Genomic DNA, 20,342 nt, shown 5'->3' with positions numbered 1-20,342 from the left:
AGATTCCCCAAACCAAATTTTGCAGATTTAAACTAAACTGAGAAAATGATTAAAAAAATATTAATTCAATCATGGAAAAGGTTCTGAAACTGGGTAATACCTTATTTTATCTTTTTAAGTCTGATAAGTAGTTGGAACAGCCTGATACACGTGTTCAGTTAAATGGCATTTTAGTCTCCAACTGCATGTTTGCCCTGTGCAGTGGTTCACTTTCCTAATGTACATCAGATTGATGGGAATACTGTTTTTTTGAAATGTGATTTCAAGTTTGGTTTTGACCTGAATATCTAAAACTTAGTCTTAAATGAGATACCCCAGCATTTTCTGTCAGAAATGCACACTGTTTCCTGGAACCCTATAGTAGCTTGGCAAGATGGATGTTTTTATCTTTTACATAATGGTTGCTTGAGGTCTTTGGGTCTGGTGCTTAACTCCTGCATCTTACTAATAAGATTCCTAGAATTTCAGCCTGAATCACAGAACAAACATTCATGGAATCCAGAACAATAATAATAGGCTGCCCCAGAGTCAGGACACTCAGGCTGTTTTCCTAGAAATAGATCCTGGGAGTTTTATTAGCTCCACTTTTCATGGAAAGGTTAATAGTATGGAAAAATCTCTCTTCCTTCCCAAGAACTTGTGAATTTATTGCCCATATAGTCCTGAACACTTAGAATTATCCACAAATTTGGACAGATTGCAGTATAGCAATATATGATCTGTGTTTAGTAAGCTAAAAACTTGCAGTTCTAATTTTATGCAGTTTCTCAACATGAAATTATTTTTAATAATGACTTTCATAACTGTGCACCTTTCTTTCATCTGTCCTTTTTATTACTCTGTAAATAAAAAAAAAAAGACATCAAACAGAGGGAGAATAGCAGTGGTGATTGTTGTGCTTTTATTAGCATCCCCTCTTTTGTTTTTAGGACAAAAAGAAATAATCTTTATAACATTTTATTTTGAAGGAAAAAAATAAATCTGCTTCACTGAGTGAAATTGAGACTTACAAGCCTTTCCAATTTTATTTAGCTTCCTGTCCGCTGTGTAAATCAGACATACGCTTTTGTAAACTTCACTGGGCAGCCTTAAACTTTGAGATGGTAAAGCTGGAGTTTGCCGCCTTTCCTATCAGTAGCTCCATGCTTGAAGGGCCAGAGATGTGATGATTAAGCTTTGCCAAGATGAATAGCCTTTGACAGTCCTGATTATTGACCATAAAGTTGACATGAGTCAATCTGTAAATTGTCTCTGCAGACAAGAGTCAGGATCTAACTTTTCTAGTGGGATCTGCATGTGTCTCTTTACACAATTACACTTTTCACACTGGCTAGTTATGGATTTGTTTCATTTGGCACATACTCTGTTTAACAATTACTTTTCTCTCTGCATCAATAGTAAAGGGAATTTTAGGATTTTTAAGTTGTACAATGATGAGGCATAGTATATGTGTGTCTATATTAAATTACAGTGACTGAAGATAAATGTGGTGCACGTGAAAATGACAGGATAGCCACATTGATACTTGTGATTATTTTTTTCTTTTAGGTACATGTATCATGTTTTGACTAAAAATACAACAGTAACAGATCACAACCGCAACCTGCTGGTAGAGACTATTCGTTCTATAACAGAGATCCTTATATGGGGGGATCAGAATGACAGCTCAGTATTTGAGTAAGTATTCCAAAGAATTTTGACTCTGGTTTGTTTTTGAAAAGTGATGAAAATTGCATAGAGATCTAGTTCAAAAGGCTGACTCTTCCAAGGCTGTACTTCATGAATGTAGGTGCAAAGCTATGTCCTGTAATAGACAGGTAGGCAGGATCATATTCTTGTAATACAAAGAAACAGAGAATGTACCACTTTTAATAAAAAAGCATTCAAAGTCCAGAGCCCCTTTCATGTGCTGCTTTTGTTTGACTCTGAAATCTTCAGTATAAATACAAAATCAGGCCTGGTTTAGGGCCCAGATTTTCTCAGTACATCTATTAATATCATATTACTTCAATTTGTTCAATTTATATAAGATACTATGAATAGATATCTTATTCTAGCTATGATATTTAGAGCTTTTGTTCAGATCTTATTTTAATTCTCATACAATAGCATGATAGAAAAACTTAAAAACAAACATTCACAGTTGCAAATCTGACTTTATTATTACCCATTGCTTGGCTGTTTGCTTGAAGATGCTTGCTCTTTGATCAAGGCAACTTGTGATTGAGATAAGTAAATCTAAGGTGTTTGTGTTTTTAATTGCTTATTTAGGGAGTGGTTGGTTTCGACATGATTGGGTTCAGAAAACTAACTTACTCTGACTATTCATGCCTGTGCTGTAACTTCATCACATTCCTTACTGTCTTCTGTGCTTGGGAGAATTTTAGTAATTAGGAAGTTTTTCTGCAGTTAAGGTAAAAAAACCCCAACATAGATATGTTTGTGATGTCCTAGTAGGAAAGAGTCCACACTGTTCTTTTAAAATTGCATTCATTTCTGGTTTAAAATGCTGCAAGTATCCACTTCTGCTTGAATTGTACAGTAACCCATGAAATGCTTGCCTCTGGTGTGGGGGAAAAATAATTAAAGTGGATTACAAATAAGGTCTACAGTGTTGAAGGCAAAAAGTGTATTAGCTTAAAAGGGGCAAGTGAGCAAAATGTAACCTTCATTTTGAAGCTCCCCCTTCAAAACGATGATTGCGAGGTCGCGAAGCTGCCTGATAAATTGCATATACTAAAAATAAAGAAGCCCCTGATTTCTTGACATTCCTTTTCTGCATAATTTGAGTGTTGAAGTGACCTTGTTAGTATTTAAGGTTGTTGGAAGATATTCTTTTGTTGTACAGATAAAACTTTGCAAAATAATCCTTTATAAATGTAAAACATGCTGTTCGTTAAACTTGCCTAGAATCATCCTTGATCTTAGTAAAATTATACTCTCGCTAAAGACAATAAGTAACTTGATGACACCTCTATTTTATTTCAGCTTTTTCTTGGAGAAGAATATGTTTGTTTTCTTCTTGAACATCTTGCGTCAGAAGTCTGGTCGTTATGTGTGTGTACAGCTTCTGCAGACTCTGAACATCCTTTTTGAGAACATCAGTCATGAAACATCACTGTGTAAGGGCATGCTTATAAACTGTTCAGGATTAAATGATCAAGATGTGGTTGAATTCCCTTTCACTTAATGAACTTTAGCCCTAGTGCACCTTCACTGAAGAACCTTATGTATTCCTGAAAATCTTTGTAATTGAACACTGAAAATACAGTGTAATTTGATTCCAAAATACCTTTAATGTAAACTTTCAGTAGTACAGAAGTAGTTGTTCAGTATTACTGAAGTATTTAGCACATTTCAGGGGGTTCTTTAAGTCAGCAAGTTCACTGTGGTCTGTATTGTTTGCTTTGCTGCTGCAGATGATGTGGTGGAACTCTGTTGTATCATTTGTACTGGGACTGTTCTGAGGTCATCAGGGCTGACATTCAGCCTGCTACCTTTACTTCAAGGTTTTAGAAACATGTAAAGAGAGAGAGAATTAATAAAGTATTTGACAGCTATCCTGTAGAGAAAGTCATAAGCCTTTGAAAGTTAATGATTTTGGGAGGAAAAGAGAGTTGTCTTATGTGTTACTAATTGCAAAGCCTGCATAAATTGAGGAAAGTCAAGTGTATTCTTAGTTTTCTTATTCTTAGCAGCAAAGACTTTTGTAGGAAACGGTTTCTTTACATTACTGCTTGAAGCCATCACTTCAGTTGTTTGGCTAAAAATGTGGATCTTCAGCCATCAGGTAGTTTGTTACTAGCAGGTACTTTACATACAGCTAGTTAGCATAATGTTTTCTTTCTGTTAACCTGTGTAATGTCTCTTATTTTTCAGACTACCTGCTCTCTAATAACTATGTAAATTCTATTATTGTCCACAAATTTGACTTTTCTGATGAGGAGATCATGGCATATTACATATCATTTTTGAAAACTCTTTCCCTGAAACTCAACAATCATACTGTACATTTCTTTTATAATGAGGTAAGTGAAAAAAGAGTTGTAGTATAATGATGAGAGGACTTTAATTAGAAATAGATAGAAGTTTGGTACACATTCTAGTTAGTCTCTTCTTTTGGCATGTCCTACATTTATTTTTATAATGTTAATAAAAGTGGTTGAGAATTTTTTTGTGGGGATCTCTGCAAAAACATGATAAAGAAGGTCTTTGTCCTTATACAACTATAATAATTGGAAGTTGGTTTATATTGGACTGTTTTGGTAGTTCTGAAGTCTACTTCCGTGAGAATTCAACTTGTTTGTGCTTCGTTTTCTTGTGCTTTTTTAAACAGGATCTTTTCTGTTGCATCACTTAGTTCTAAGAGTCTTAGTCATAGTCTAAAAAAGCCGGAGTAGTCAAAGATTAAGGTGGTAATGGATTTTTCCTCGCTCCATTCCACATTTTGCCAGAAGATGGCACTATAGCACTGAATATGTGCAGAGTTGACTTGGAAAGCTCTGCTTTTAAAGCAGTTTATTTTTAATGCAGAGCTACAAATGCAGCTGACTGTGCACTGTAAAATCATTTAAAACACTTAAGTAGAAAATAAAAATATCAGAGCAGTACATGGAAGACAGCTTTCATGCAAAATCCCAACAGATACTCTGTACATGTTTGGCTAATGCATAAATACTTTCTTTCCTTTTGTTGCAGCACACTAATGACTTCGCTTTGTACACTGAAGCTATTAAATTTTTTAACCACCCGGAAAGCATGGTCAGGATTGCTGTTAGGACTATAACTTTAAATGTCTACAAAGGTATGCTTTTTACATATTAAAAAAGGCATGTGTAAAAAATGCTTGTTTTGTGGTAGTTTAGTTTTCAGTTACTTATATTTAAAGGTTTTCTGTCTTTTATGATATTGAAAAGCTTGGCATATTGACACGCTTCAAATACATATTTTGTTTTTTATGAAACAGAACTCCAAACCTGCAGTATATACTTGTAAATAGCATTGTTTCCTCAGAGATTAAACTGGTTTGAAAAAACAAGCATGCACAAGGAACTTCAGCTTCCCTTCCAACAAAGATCAGAATGTGGCTGTATTTAAACAAACAAACAAAAAACCAACCCCAAACCCAAAGGGCTTTAAGCCTATCAACTACTTTTGACTTATGAACTTGAGCTTTATAATGTGTGTAGTAGTAATCTTGCTGGCTACATCACTTCCTTTTCGATTTTTAAGTGCATTAGAATATGATTATAGAGCTTGTAGGTGCTGCAGTCTGAAGAAGAGCTAAACCGTTCCCAGAGGGCCCCAGTCAAGGCCAGGAGGCTGCTGTCACAAATTTCTGTACTGGCCGTTCCAGTAGGACATCAGGAAAAAAAAAAAACAAACTTCACCATGAGAATAGTGTGGTAGGTTTTGCAGAGACCCTGAGTAATCTGTACTGTTTGAGATCTTAAAAATGTAATAAGACCCTTAGCAACCTTGTTGAACTTCAAAATTATTGCTACTTGGAGAACAGGTTTGAACTAGACAATGTCTAAAAGTCACATCCCCCTAATATTTTAGGTGGGGTGTATAAAATCTGCAATAGGCTAAAATATCATAGTGATCTCTGTAGGGAAATTGGTGTATATTTAGAACTTTTACCTCTGAAATCAGCATACTGTAAGATAGGATGTATTATGGAATATGTTCATGCAGGGCTTCTTAGTCTTTAATCCGTTTTAAATTAAATTACATTTTAAATCTACACAACTTTCTATGAAGAGAAATAGTGATTTGGCAAGTCTTCATCATAGAAGAATATAAGATCTGTTTTTTAAAAAAATGAACAATTTGCTGTTCAAATAACTGGGTAGCCTGCGTGGCTTAGAGGTTCTTCATAATGTTGACTGAAAGGGACAGAAATGTCTTTCTTTTGTATGTTGTGAAATGGGCACTTTGTACATGTTTCTGCTTCAAGGAGCTTTAAACCCAAGTATGAGCTCACAAAAAGAGCAGTGTGCAGTGTTTATATCCTATTAGTTACGTATTTATGTATCTAAGTATTTTTATGGTAAAAAAAACACAAAATGCACTTGTCTAGAATTTTCATTGAATGTTAGAGCAATATAAAGGTTAGAGTTGAAAAAACACAGCTCAGGTGTTCATGGTTCATAATTTTCTGACTATCCATTTGCATATATTCTGATCTAACACCTACCCGGTATCTTTTAGTTGCTTTGTGCTTTAGCTTTTTAAACCCTTTTGGAGGATGTCACTATCCCAGTTCCTAATCTTGTTAACTGTTGTCTGTTTCTTCTGCCCTTCCTTCACTGATGATTCCTGTGTTCCTTAATGCAGTGTCATGTAAGTCTAACTAGCTTGACTTTCAGCATTACTGCTTTATTCTTATGCTTTTTTTTCTCTTCTTATTAATACAGAATGTGCTAAAAAAAGCCTTTCTCAATTCCATTAGATTTGTTTATCTTCAGACCTTTGTAAATATATCAGTATTAGGCTCATTCAAGCCAATTAAGAATTGATATGATGCTTTTGTAGCTGTCCATTTCATGCATAAGATCCTGTCAGGTATATGCACATATGAAAAGCTAGCATGTAATCAAATTGAGAAGATACTTTGTTGTATTTGTTAAAAATTAATTACAAAAAGTTGGCAACTGATTTTTTCTTTTTAACAATTTCTCTTCAGTGGACAACCAACCTATGCTGCATTACATTAGAGATAAAACTGCTGTCCCTTATTTCTCCAACCTTGTTTGGTTTATTGGAAGCCACGTGATAGAATTGGATAACTGCGTGCAGACTGACGAAGAGTAAGGTTTTACAAACGATGGGTATTGAATGAAAATGCTTTTTCCCAGTTCTTGATTCTCTCTTTGTCTGTAGCGGTCAGATCAAGTTAGTTTCTGAATATGTTCCACTGTAGACAGTTCAAGCTTTTCATTCTTGCAAAGTTTTTTAGTGATTCTTTGAATTGGTAGTGGTTAGTGCTGTGTGTCCTTTCCATGATAATACACAGATAGTAAATTAGTGTTTAGCCACATGCTTTTTCTTCATCTTTAATTCTGCTAAATTTAGTAGATATTCAGAAGACACAAAAGGAGGGTTTTTTTCCAATTTTATTAACTGTATCTTTTTAATCTTCCTTTTTTTGTGTAGCATCACAGTAGAACAGCTTTCTGAAAAGTTTCTAGGAAAAAAATTCAACTTGAAAAGATGAACTCTTTATTAAATACGTGAACTGTCAGACCTGAAATGCGTGTGCAAGACTCCAGTATCATCTACAGAAATATTTTGTTGGTTTAGATTATTCTTGGTTTGCTTTCCCAACCCACCTTAGCATAGGTCTCTGTTTCTTGCTTTGTTAAAGTGAAGAAGTGAACGTTAAATACAACATAGATTTCTTCTTTTATTTTTTGAAACAAATCTTACAAATTTTTTTTTATGATTGACTTGTGAAAAGACCCTGACAGTGAAAGTGAAGTTTTAAAACAACCACTGCTTCTGAAAACTTGGGGAAGAACTTGATACGTGCATCCTAAACCACATCGAAGCCTGATGTGCTAGCTGCATTAGCTGACTTTACTAAAAACCTCTTTAGGCAGTTGATCTGAGGTGCTGTGTGGAAGGGATGCACATTAGTTCTTTCCTCAAGGTTTTTAACACTTTGACAATTGTTTATTTCTCAGACTTTCTGCTCTTTTTTCAGGCACAGAAACAGGGGCAAACTGAGTGACCTGGTAGCAGAACATCTTGATCATTTACATTACCTTAATGATATCCTTATCATTAACTGTGAATTTTTAAATGATGTGCTGACAGACCACCTACTTAATCGGCTCTTTCTTCCCTTATATGTGTATTCACTAGTCAATCAAGACAAGGTAAGGTAATACCTGCAAACAATTAAAGGTATTACTTCCAGTATGCATAACAATTTCTTCAGCAGGTGCATGCTATAGTATTGTTAATGTTGTTGATATCTATGTATGCTTTACATGAAACAGCTTAAATAGGATTAGTGAAGGAAATATCGTGAGACTGAATTTTAATGGCAGAATAGATAAAATAAGCAAATTATAATACATTTTTCCCAGTATCCCTGCAAATTTGCCCTGGCGTAAAATCCACTCCAGGCAGAAAATACAAATTTTGGTTTTGATACTTAATTATTCTGTTTGCAGATAAGCTGTGTTTGAATGCGATACACTTGATTTGATTTTTCATAGAATCACAGACTGGTTTCGGTTGGAAGGGGCCTTAAAGCTATTTCAGCTTCAACCCCCTGCCATGGGCAGGGACACGTTCCACTAGACCAGGTTGCTCCAAGCCCTGTCCAACCTGGACTTCAATACTGCCAGGCATGGGGCAGCCACAGTTTTTCTGGGCTACCTGTGTTAGTGCCTTGCCACCCTCACAGGGAAGAAATATATCAAATTTACATCTACCCTCTTTCAGTTTAAAGCCTGTTGTCTTGTCACTAGTTGCTTTTAGAAAAAGGTGGGGTGTATTTTGTTTCGTTTTGGGGTGGGTTTTTTGTGTTTTTTTTTTTGTTGTTGTTGTTGTTATTTTTTGTTTTGTTTTGTTTTTTTGCAAAGCATAGTTGAAAGACAATTTTTAATGAAATAGAAACTGTTCTTATAAAACCTGTACAGGTTCCTATGTTCAGCTGTCTTTTAAGAAATTTTTATTTTTATTTTTCCAAATCTTATGTAGTGGTGTTTGTTCTTAAGATAGGCAGTGCTTTGTGCGCTTCAGCATACTTGCATTAGCCAGAGGTCAGGTTTCTTGCAAGTTAATGAATTCAGTATGTTCCTTGTGTACTGAAGATTGAATAACAATAAGCTGCTTGTCTTGCCATTGAAATAGGATGAGGCAGACTTTCCCGGCTTTTACTTTCTTCAGCTCTTCCAACTTTTTCCATTCACGCATGTACAGAAATCTGATTGTCATCCTGTTTTCAGGCACTTACGTTGTAAAATGGGGCTGTTCTTACCTCTTACAATAACTGATGAGTTTATTTGGTGATGGTTTTTTAAGGTATCACTAATTCATTTTTAAAAATGTTTTCATTACTACTGGTATATAAATTTAGCAGCGTTGTGCTCAAATTATACTTCAGATATTTTTGTCCAATGTGTTTTACTTGATTTAGAGAAGTGTCTATGAGGAAGATGTTTTTTAATATGTAGGTAATATTTCATTGTTTCTGAATAAGTAATTTTTAAGGCAAATTTTTAATGAAGGTTAACTGAGAATTACTGTTTGAAGGAATAGTAGCATTGTGAAACCCTGCATGCTTCTCAGATACTTACCTGTTAAATTTAAGTTACCAAGGTGTCTGAGAGACTGTAATCAATAGCTGGTTTTTTTTAAGCATGTAGATGAAGGGACATGCTTATTCTGAGGTTCTTCAGTTGAAATAGTTTACAAGAAGTGAATGATAAAAAGTATGTTACTTTCTGAACATTTAATAGCAGAATGTGTGGAACAGCACCTTATTAAAAGTTCTGCTTTAAATAAAATATTAAACTGTGGATGCTTTGACTTTTTGAAAATAAATAAGCATTTTTCATAAATTTTTTTTTCATAGGGCAGAGAGCGTCCAAAAATAAGTCTCCAAGTTTCTCTCTATCTTCTTTCACAGGTAGGTATTTTAAGTATTTCGTCCTGTTGCTGAACATATTTTTGCAGTAGTGTTATGATTTATGAACTACTTTATTTTTGGGCAAATCTGTTAAAGACGGTTTGGCAAGTGAAGATTTAAACCTATCAGTTTCCATTTAAAAAGGAAAACCTTTTGTTTTTTTATGGACAGACCAAGCAGTTTCTTACTTGAGCAGTTCCTTCTTCTGAGGATCGCATAGCACAGGGTAGCCTTTAGAGCAGTCAGTGATCATAGTTTGTGAACACCATCTGACACATGGTGCATAACAGAGCCATGCAACACACCAGGACAAAACTTGGTGATATTTCAGGTGAAGTTTAGCTAGATTCTGTATTGCATTTTGAATCTGCCTAAGCAATGAAATATTCCAGATTTGAATAGAAATAGGAGAAGCAGTGATCTCATGTTTTTTTTGTTTGGTTGGTTGGGGTTTTTTCTCCCCCAGACAACCACCCCGCCACCCCCCCAAACCACCACCACTTAAGCCTCTAGCTTTCTCACAATTTGAATATCATTATGCCTATACCTTAAATCTGTATTTAAATACTTGCCATTTCTTTCGGTTACTAGTGCCACCTCCTTTTTTCATATTGAGTTTCGCAGTGGGATTTTTTTGTTATTGTGAATAGAGAAAAAGAATCTTTTCTCCCTGTGGTCTTCACTGCATGGGTAGAAGTCTAATTTTCTTAAATAATTTTCTCTGAAAATAGTTTTGCCTTGTATTCATAGAGTTTATTCTCCTTTTTTCCGTTGACCTTATGATTTTACGTAATTTTCTTATGGTCTGGGCCATAATTTCATCTTCTTCAAGAACTTTTCTGAAAAATGTTATTTTTCAGGATAATGCAATTTAATGCTTCTTAATTTAAACTTAAAAAATTATGATAGTGTGGTAGTTATTTACCACAGATTAAACATGGGGAGGAACAACTTGTTTTAGCTAGAGGAGTCTGCATCATAGTGCTGTGCATGTTGACCTCTTTTAACCTCTTTGATTTCAGTGGAAGTAGTATTGCCTAGGTATGACTTCAAGATTTAGATCCATATTCTTTATTCTTTTAAATGGAACTGCTTTTCTAACCATAAAGAACTGGGAAAAAAAATTTGTGTCAGAATGGGATGTGATGTAGCAAATCACTTTTCCTATAACTGGTAGAAATACATCTTTGTCTACCTCTTTTTAACCTGGAGTCTGGCTTTGGAGGGGGACCTGAAAAAGTGTACACTGAGTATCTGAAAAACCTTCTTAGCTCCTGTTATTGAGACCAGGCATACACTTCAGGCATTACTCACATTGGAGACAAGTGCTTGATAGAGTCATACTAGCAGATTAAATTCCGCTGTGGACTTTCATCGACTTTTCACAAAGTGAACATGTAACATACTTATACCAAAACATGTTTGTGTGTAGTTAAGCTGTGTTTTCTGAATCAGAAGAAGCTGGAGTGGTTTATGAGGTTGTTCAAAGTGTGTTGCAACTTTCCAAGTTTTACTTGGTCACCACTGCATGCTAATAAGCACTTCACTTTTGAAGGTCTGTAATAGTTGTGACTTTAACGAGAAAACCTCTGGAGGACATGTTTAGCTAAATATTGTCAAAACAATGATAAGGTTTACTGATTTGGGAATTACTTGGGGATTTTTCAGTTAGAAGCACTGTTTAGGCTTCGATACTCCTGTGGAGAAAATGATTATAAGCTGACACAAGGCTGTTGCGGCTGGATCTGAGCTGGTTCTGTTCAGGAGCCAATTATTTGCTGGCCCAACCTTGTAAGCCTTGCCTCAGAATAGAGTGTTTAGTGTAGAGAACTCTGTTAAAGCACTGGAGCACTTCTGCAAAAGTGCTTTAATATTCTAAGCAGTATGGCCCTTATTCCTCTCTTATGTAGCTGCTCTGTAGCTAGACCATAAGTCATTGAAAGAAATAATAGCTAATTCATAGCAAGTAAAGCTGCTTCTGATCCAGTTCAGCTTCATTTACTCATAAATCACTGCAAAGTAATTGTATACACAACAGAGAACTTACTGGAGTCCTTCCAGTTGTTGGCATACAAGAAGGTCCATGAATGCTCTGTACCAGAATCAGTTTATGTAGTTTCCCAAAAAAAAAAAAAAAAAAAAAAACAGCAAAACCCGTCCAAAGTAATCAACCAAAAAATCTCCAAACCAAACAAAATAAAAAAAAGGCAAGTGATCTCTTCACACACACACACACACACACACACACACACACACGCAAAAAAAACCCAGCCAAAAATCCCCGTTTTCTGGAGCAGTTTTAATTTGGGTTACTCACTAGAATATCACATAAATTTCATCTTGAAGCTGATGAGGAGAGAGAATTTTACTTTTCTATAGGAGTGAAGAGTATGAAGAATTATTTAAACTAGGTAGCTTAAAATGTGGAGAAAGGTTGAAGTAGATTTCATGAACTGTTAACCAATTGTACTTTATATGTGAAGTTACCAGTTTAACAAGGTCAAAGTATGCTCAGTGACTGAAATTGTGAAACTATGTGCTCTGTAATAGATGCCTGATATTTCTTTCCACTCTTCTTTTAATAGGTTTTTCTAATTATACATTATGCCCCTTTGGTGAACTCATTGGCTGAGGTTATACTTAATGGTGACCTCTCGGTGTTTTCTTCTAAAGTTGAGCAAGATGTACAGAAAAACTCGGTAGGTGGCTGGCTAATTTTGAATATTTTTGTTTTGGAGAAAACATTTGAGAAGTAGAATCAGGCATCTGGAAACTGGTAAGCTAAGGTGATAGTGATTAGGAGAGAAAAGCAGCAGTAGATTGCAGCTTTTGTTGTTGGTTATGATAGCAGAAAAATACTCTCTGAAACTTGGTGTACTCTGTTCTTGTCAAAGGTGCGATATTTTTGTGCATGCATATGTATTTCCAGTAGTGGTGTCTGCACGTGTAGAACACGTATGCACGTGTAGAACATGTATTAGAATACTTAGTTGCTTAGGGGTCAGGCACTACACAAAGGCTTCTGTTGTTCTGATGGGACACTCCTGTAATCCAGTCTTCTGTATTATAGCAATGAGTCATCACAACTTTCCTGTGAGATTACTTCCTTACGCAGCTTAGAAAAAATACATGGCCTTATGGTAAATGCTTTGTATATAGAAGGATTTAAGGATTTTGTCTGAGTAGTCCCACTGGTTTGTCAGTAAAACTGATCATCTCTGAAAGCATGCATCCATGTGCATAAGAGAACATAGGCAAGCCGCAAATAGATGGGAGTGCTATCATTTTGTCACTGACCTTGTATCTTCAGATTTAATCCTGTGTAGATGTTGGTAGATGCTGCTGCTGCTAATGTGTGTTCTAAGTGTTTCATGTATATGTTTTTTTTTCCCTTTTGTGGTGGGTTTTGCGATTTGTTACTTGTTAAAGGCCTAATGGGGGATGGTAATAAGAAGGGGTACAACCTTACTTTTGTTAAGAGGCTTATGACTATAGTTCTGTCTGAAGAGTGAATGTGTTCCCTGATTTCTGACTGGTCAGCAAAAAGTTACTGCATATTTTTATAACAGGCAATAGATTGTTATGTTCTTTCCCAGCTATAGCTATGAGAGTTTCAAGGGGGAGATATGCTTCAAGTCTTCCACAATACAAGTCCGCTTTTCTCTGTTTCTTCCTACTGTGCAGTGGAAGCTGTGTGGACTTAGCTAGTAGCTTTTTGTACTGTTGACCTTGATATTTAGAGTCTAATCTTTTTTTAGAGTAAACTGCAGTGGAATGGTAGAACTGGCTGAATGCTTTAAGATAAAGCTGTCTTTTGTGTTAGCAGATGTCTGACCTTCTGCTAGCTGTGTACTTGATGTTGTGTGCTATTACTTGTGCAGAAGCACCTTTGTTACCAGGAAATTTGTGGCAAGAGGGTGTGGCACCAGATGTCACAGAAGTGAGATTTTTCTTTTTTTTTCATAGCTACTGTAACAGGTGCAAAATTCCTGTAGCGTGTGTTCGTGTGCTTGCACTAATGTTAGGAATATTAGGGCTTTCCCATGAACTTCTGTTCCTCTATTCTTCTATGTTTGTAATGCTGTTTAGATTGCATCTTATTATTGCTCTTAAAGGTCCACATGGCATGTAAACTAGTACTTCTGTCATACCTGACCAGTGGGAAATAAGAGGGATATTGGCTTTCTAGGGTAGGCATTTGACGAAACTGCTGGAGGTGGACATTTGTTACAAGGAGAGCAGAGTGGTGGCACTTCTGGTGGTCGAGGAAAAAGCTTTCATGGGAGAAATTTAATTGTTGGTAAATTCAACCATATTCTTCAGTGAAATCTTGGAGGGGTGAACCTATACTGTCAGAAAGGCTACTGGTGCAGAAGGAGCAGGGAGTAGTCTTCAGCAGAATTGCTTCATGTGCTGCTTCCAATGAGGGGAGTTATCAAGTGAACTGCTCTCCTTTGAGTGTGAGCAGCTACTGCATGTGTTGCATGGTGTACTGGTACACAACTCAATGCAGTGAGGTTAAAGTCAGCTGTAGATGGGGAGGCATGGATAAGTAAAGTTGAGGCAGTTTCTTGTTGCTCTGTGATAAGAACTCTTAGAGCAGAAAGTTGATTTTTTGAGCAGTTGGCCATTTCAGGGGTGCATTAGCATCATTGCAAAGTTACTGCTGTGGTGTATTCTGTTGTGAAGAAATTACAAACTTCCACTGAATAATGGCAACTATTTCAGAAGCTACTTCAGAATTGCTTGTTTGGGGGTTAGTAGAGAAGTGTGATGAGTAAAATTGGGGTTGTTTGTGTGTTTTTTGTTTGTTTGTTTTATTTTTTGGCTGAGTTTAGATTTGTGTTTGTTCTTAAGTCAAACCCAAATTTATCTTGTATTACTTCCTTTCTGTTACAATTTCCCATGGTAATCATTCTGATACTTTCCCAAGCTTCTTGTTTTGGGGTATTTCTGTGTGTTATGGTGAGCCACAGTTCTCTCTAAACCTCTGCTCTGTATGTAACACTGCTTATCCCTTGTAACTGAGATGTCTTTATATATTTAAATTCAAGTGTGTCAGTTTTTAACTAACATGTAGTTTCTAAAACCTGAAGTAGAACTCATGTCTCTATTAATCTTCCTAATAAAATGAATTAAAGTGGTGTGAGCTGTAGAGAACATGGACTGAGATTACCAGAAGCAGGGTCATGTGCCTTCATATTAGGAGACTGAAGAGTAAAGAACACTTAACAAAACTAAAAGGTGAGAAGGGTTACATTTGCGGTGTATAAATGCAACATATCCAGAGTTATTTAAGGCAAAAGTGCAGTGATAATTGTCAGGAACAAATGGTACTGCTTCCTGCAAATCAGTTTGTTGAAAAAAAATCACCAGCAGATCTAACTTACAATAATTTATGAATTGGCAGTAACCAATCTGGAGATCTGCTGAACATCATAGGGCAGTAGTGATTGCCCGGCCTCCACTGAACTGGTTCTCCACCTCAGGTATAGCAGATGAAGGTACAGGTTTCTTTCTGTATTTTATCCCTGTATTTCTGGGTTTAGGTGGCATCAGAAGAAATACTATCTCTTACTTCATGTAAGAGTTGAGTATGTGTAGCCAACAGAATATATTTAAACTTGTTAGCAGTCATCACACTAAGGTTTACCTTACTTCCTGTGAGATCTGTTTCTCTGCATAATTCTGATGTGGGCCAGTTCCACCTATTTCATGTTTCTTGTTTAACCTACTTTCTCCTTCCCGTAAAAGCTGTTACAGTTACTGCCTTATTTTACCAGCACACATTGCACAAGATAAACCATAATTGAAAGCATGGTTGAAAGACATTTTAGAAGTATGAAATAGCAGTATCTCAAACTGTATAATCAACTTAGATAAAGCATATACTATGTAAATTATTTTTAAGTTCGATTTTAGAATGTTTTAAGTATATAGACTTGTTATATTTAGCAGGATAGCATATGTTGACTTTTCTCAGCATTCTATCTTGAGATGGACTAGACCATGGCTCAGTGCTTACAAGCACATTTCTGTCTACTGGTCTCTTATTTTGCTCTTACGGCAAACAGCATCTTCTAAATGCAAACATGATAAGTATGGGCGTTCCTAATGAAGAAAGCAACTACAGGATTCTAGGAAGCAGTTTTCAGAAGTGAATGCAAGAAGAGAAAAATGCATTATGCAACTTGCATGGTACTTTTCCTTTTTTCCCCTAAAGAATAGGACTTAATGAATTCTTCCCTTTTCTTATGACTTTTCTGACCAGAAACCATCAATAAAAGGTAATCTGGTTGTAACTCTGTTTGGTTTAAAACCTTCCTGTGTTGCAGTTTGATCAGTCTAAAAATACATTGGAGAGGTTACTTGGGGACATGAGTGTGGTAAATTTCACATTGTGGGTTTTTTTTGGTGTTGTGAAAGATACCTCCTACTGTCTGTTTTTTTTCAGTGCAAAGCACAAGGAGATTTATGCAAGATTTCTATGAAACCTATTAAAAAGTCAGAAGATTCAGAGAAACATTTTACTTGTAGAAGGCTTCTTCCCAGATCTCTTCCTAATGACTTACTTTTTATGTATAGGTGTTCCTTTCAGTGAAGGGAGGGATTTTTCTAAATGTTTTGTGAAGTCTCTGTTGTTAGGATGGCATGGATAGTGCAGACTCGTGGAAATAACTTACTCTGGGAGAAATTTGTCATTAAATGAATTTTCTTGCTCTGTAAATTAATAATCAGTAAAATCAGGTGGTGATTGCTTACTGTTTGAATTTGTGTGTCTCAACTACTCAGGAAGTTAAAAGGAGGGGAAAAATGATAAATTTTATTGATGAAATAGGTAGTTCTGTATCTTCTGTCTCAAAATGGCGTAGTTGTTAATAAGAGATCTTTAGGATATATTACTTTGGAGGTGATTGTTCTACTGAAAATTTGATACATCTTGAGGTCTGCCTTTTTGTAGTTTAAAACATCTTGGAGAGTTTTAATGGCCTGCTGATTTTCATTCTGAAACCCCTCTTTTATGTGAACTGAAGTTTCTTTATCAGTTGGAGTTAAAAATGTGCTGCTATAACTCAATGTAAACTTTTCAAATTTACAGGCAAAGTCAAGTATCAGATGTTTCATAAAACCAACAGAAACACTTGAGAGGTCTCTTGAAATTAACAAACAGAAGGGGAAGAAGAGAGTGCAGAAAAGACCCAACTATAAAAATGTTGGTGAAGAAGATGAAGAGGAGAGAGGATCTGAAGATAACCAAGATGAGCTAGATAAAACCAAAGGTACAGAAGCTAGTTCAAAGAGCATCCGAACAAGCAGTGACAATGAAGGTGAGTATAACAGCAAATTAAAATGACACAATTTGGATACTTTTATTTAGTGGGTTTATCACAGTGTTAGCTGTGATCTGTTGCATCACTTGTTCTCTTGTTGCACTAGGTGAATGTGTGCCTATTAAATTTGTTTCAGTCTTTGGCCATAATTTTTTTTTTGTCTTGTTAAATTATTCTGACAGAGCATGTGCTTCTAATCTGATTAAAAATTATGAAAGTGTTTTCATGTCTTCTGTAGTCTTCAGCCTTATCATAAGTGCATGCTTTGCAACTAGGTGTACATGGTTATGGGGACTTCATAAGCAGACTTCAACTTTCTAACTTTTCCTTCTGTAGTAAGGCAGTAAAGGTGGTCAGGAGTATTTTATGTGTGCTAAAACTGACAGTACATGGTAGAAGGTGGTATTAAGTAGTTCAGAACTGAAAAAAAAACTTATTTTTTAATTCTTAATTGAATGTTTTCAGGATTTTTGATGTAATGCTACCCTTAAGAAGAATTGGTTTTATAGGATGAGGGGTCTCGCAGCATACTGTAACTGTTTTATTTTCCTAGTTAGTAACTGTTAGAAGAATGTATGATCGAAACTAGTCTTTACTTTAGACATAAATTGAGAAAAATGTGGCAGAATTTCATGCAAGTAATTCAGAACAAGACTTTTATGCTTTGACAGCCCTCTCCAAACATGGTTGCATTTTGATTTAGGTAAACAGTCTGAGAAGGCATTTCATTAAATGGTGTCAGATAACTGATTTGTTGCCCACCATGATTTGAAGAAAATATGACATGATCTGCTCTTCAAACAGGAACCTTTAGTGTTTATCTTTGTCCAAATTCTTAAGCAAAAGCTAGACTTGGTCCTAATACTTAATGCCAATAGAAATGAAGCACTCGGGTCCAAATAACCTGTTTGCTGTAACTGTAGAGACCTGTTTGCATCCTCTATGAAACTTGGTGGCCGCCCATGCCCCAATCTCACCAGCATTTTCACAGAGATTTTTCTTTTTTCCCAGAAAGAAGTTCTATGTGTTTTCTTCCTGTGGTTTGGAGGGAAGGGGGATTGCTGTTTCTTGTTTACATGCCAAAATCTATATATTATCTTTACATATATTATGTATGTGCATAGTTTTCATATAGCAGTTAAATTCCTTAAATATAAATAAACTATTTTAATGAGAAGAAATTTTGCCTATATCTATGAATTCATTGACCTTTCCAAGGTTCTGTTTGCACCTCTAAGATATAATTGCATCAGTTATTTTTAATGCAAAATGGAAAGTATGAAAGAGCTTGCATAGCTGTTTGTTAAAAATACATTTTTTGGTTTGGTTTTAGAGATAGAGATGGTAATCATGGAGAGGTGTAAGCTGTCAGAATTGCCCATCTCTACTGTGACAGAACAGAATACAACAGATGAAGAAAAGAGTGCAGCTGCCTCTGGGAGTGAGATAACTAACTGGAACAGGTATAAAGATACTGCAGTGTATTTTGCTGATTTCTTCCTTACTTGCACTCCTGTTAATTCTCTCACTTCTCTTAAAGGAAGTTTGAAATCTGCTTCCAATTAAAATTGCAAGGCTTTTTTGTGTATCACAAATAAGTGAGGCAACTTGTGGGATGAGAAAAATGGGATAAGACTTCCACCGATCAGTTTTGAAAATAGTCCTGTTGCTTCGTGCCTTCCTTTATGGTAGTTGTGATGCCTTAAGGTAGTAAAATTAAGTTACGGAATATTAACACAATAATACCAGAATATAAATGTTTTATTTCCATAATTTTCTAAAACTCTAAATTAAGAAGTTTTCTTAATGACGTATATGGTCATGTCTGCCAGTTTTGTATATACCTGTAGGGAGGAAAAAAAATAATTCTTCTGATCAGGGCTGAATTTGGCAGAATTTTAGAAATAGTAGTTGTGGATAAACCTTACTAACTTACGAACTACCAGCATATCTTAGGGTTATTGAAGACTTTTGAAACACAGCTTTTAAGTGTTTTGGGGAGCAGAAGTTGCTCCATCAGCATATCTTAGGGTTATTGAAGACTTTTGAAACACAACTTTTAAGTGTTTTGGGGAGCAGAAGTTGCTCTGTCTTCAAAATTTAAACTTGGGTATATTAAATGCCCCCTAGGCACTTTCTCAGTATGAATTTTGCACTGTTATTAGAATGCTAAAGAAAAGAAACTGAATGTGCCATCTCTAACCCAAAAGTAATTGCAAATGTGTCCTTTGGGGAAATGCACATGTGTAATAGGATTTGAAATTTATTTTTAAACTTGGGAAATGCTGCCTAGTATTCCCAGAATTTCATTCTGTCTCCATTATAGCTTTGACGTACCTTAGATTGCATTCATTTATAAAGATAACCATTTCACTGTAAAAGTGAAATTAAACCTTGGCTTGAACTGGCTTTAAAATACGTTTTTCTAGATTATTGATATTTTGACTAAAATATGTGCCAAATGGCTTTTAGAAAGAAATTGGCAATGACTTCACTGAATACTGAAACAACTATGTGCTCAGGTGGTAAAAATTGCAAAATACTTACGTGTGAGAAGCCAGTGCATTTGGCAAATACCTGCATTTCAGAATTCTTTTGATCTGCAGATATGATCTGTCAGCATCCTGCATCTTTCCTAGATATAAACAGCATCAAAGAATGTGCAGAGCTAAAGATAGTTTAAAAATAAGGATAGGTCTTGTGTAGGGTATTTCTGGCCTTAGTTTTTTTTGGAAAATGTTTGGTGGATAAGCTGGTACAGCTTAAGATTTTGTGTTATTCTATATGCCAATTGTAATATTTGAAACAGTAGCTAAATTTCTCAAAATATTTGCTCAAGTGTGTGTAGCTTCTTTCTGACACTGATTGGAGTTGCTGAGCCTTGTGAATAAGGTGAGCCATGTGGTAATGGGAAATACAGTGATCTTCTATGTCATGCTTGAAGTGGGAGAAACTTTCTTAACTGGGATAATCATTAATGATTATGATGATAGTGATTCCTAAAATGTTGCAGTTTTCAGTTGTGGACAGTCTACAAGAATAAATAGTTTGAAGAATACTTGTATGGCATTTAACCTGTTTCTCCTATCAAGTCACTAGTAAAAGGCTAGTAAAGGAAGAAAATGCTTACAGAGTTAAGAAATACAATGGAAAATACTTGCCATATGGCCATTATTAATATTTAATTAATATTAAAAATGGTTTTTAAATTTTGTCCAATAGTTCTTGAAAATAAACAGAAGGCAGTGGTATTTGCAGTTTAAAAAGCTGTAGCTGTAAAAGGTTTTCAGATCTCCCTTAGCCTTTTTACTACTGTGAAGAACATAAAAGAGAAAGTTCAAGTATTTTTGTGTAATTTATTTTGA

At 35.5% G+C, this 20,342-nt stretch overlaps 1 protein-coding gene across 6 annotated transcripts in view; it reads left to right on the top strand.

Moving 5' to 3' along the window:
* Positions 1–20,342, top strand: part of CLEC16A (C-type lectin domain containing 16A) — a 73,736-nt gene that overhangs the window by 5,269 nt on the left and 48,125 nt on the right. For 5 of the 6 annotated variants that reach the window (XM_061376072.1, XM_061376071.1, XM_061376074.1 and 2 more), the window contains exons 2-11: positions 1,549–1,677; positions 2,989–3,122; positions 3,880–4,028; positions 4,699–4,804; positions 6,689–6,812; positions 7,709–7,883; positions 9,593–9,646; positions 12,232–12,345; positions 16,746–16,974; positions 18,311–18,440. In XM_061376072.1, the coding sequence (XP_061232056.1) occupies positions 1,549–1,677; positions 2,989–3,122; positions 3,880–4,028; positions 4,699–4,804; positions 6,689–6,812; positions 7,709–7,883; positions 9,593–9,646; positions 12,232–12,345; positions 16,746–16,974; positions 18,311–18,440 (1,344 nt within the window). Of the gene's footprint in view, positions 1–1,548; positions 1,678–2,988; positions 3,123–3,879; positions 4,029–4,698; positions 4,805–6,688; positions 6,813–7,708; positions 7,884–9,592; positions 9,647–12,231; positions 12,346–16,745; positions 16,975–18,310; positions 18,441–20,342 lie in introns of those variants that run through there. The other variant, XM_061376075.1, reaches the window with a different exon arrangement.

The sequence above is a fragment of the Neopsephotus bourkii genome, unplaced genomic scaffold (assembly GCF_033783945.1).
Source record: "Neopsephotus bourkii isolate Nb327-2 ecotype Australia unplaced genomic scaffold, CSIRO-AGI_Nbou_v1 NB_1706, whole genome shotgun sequence".
Classification (NCBI taxonomy): Eukaryota; Metazoa; Chordata; class Aves; order Psittaciformes; family Psittacidae; genus Neopsephotus; species Neopsephotus bourkii.
Note: the sequence above shows the minus strand (reverse complement) of the source record. Positions and strands in the feature narration are given on the sequence as shown.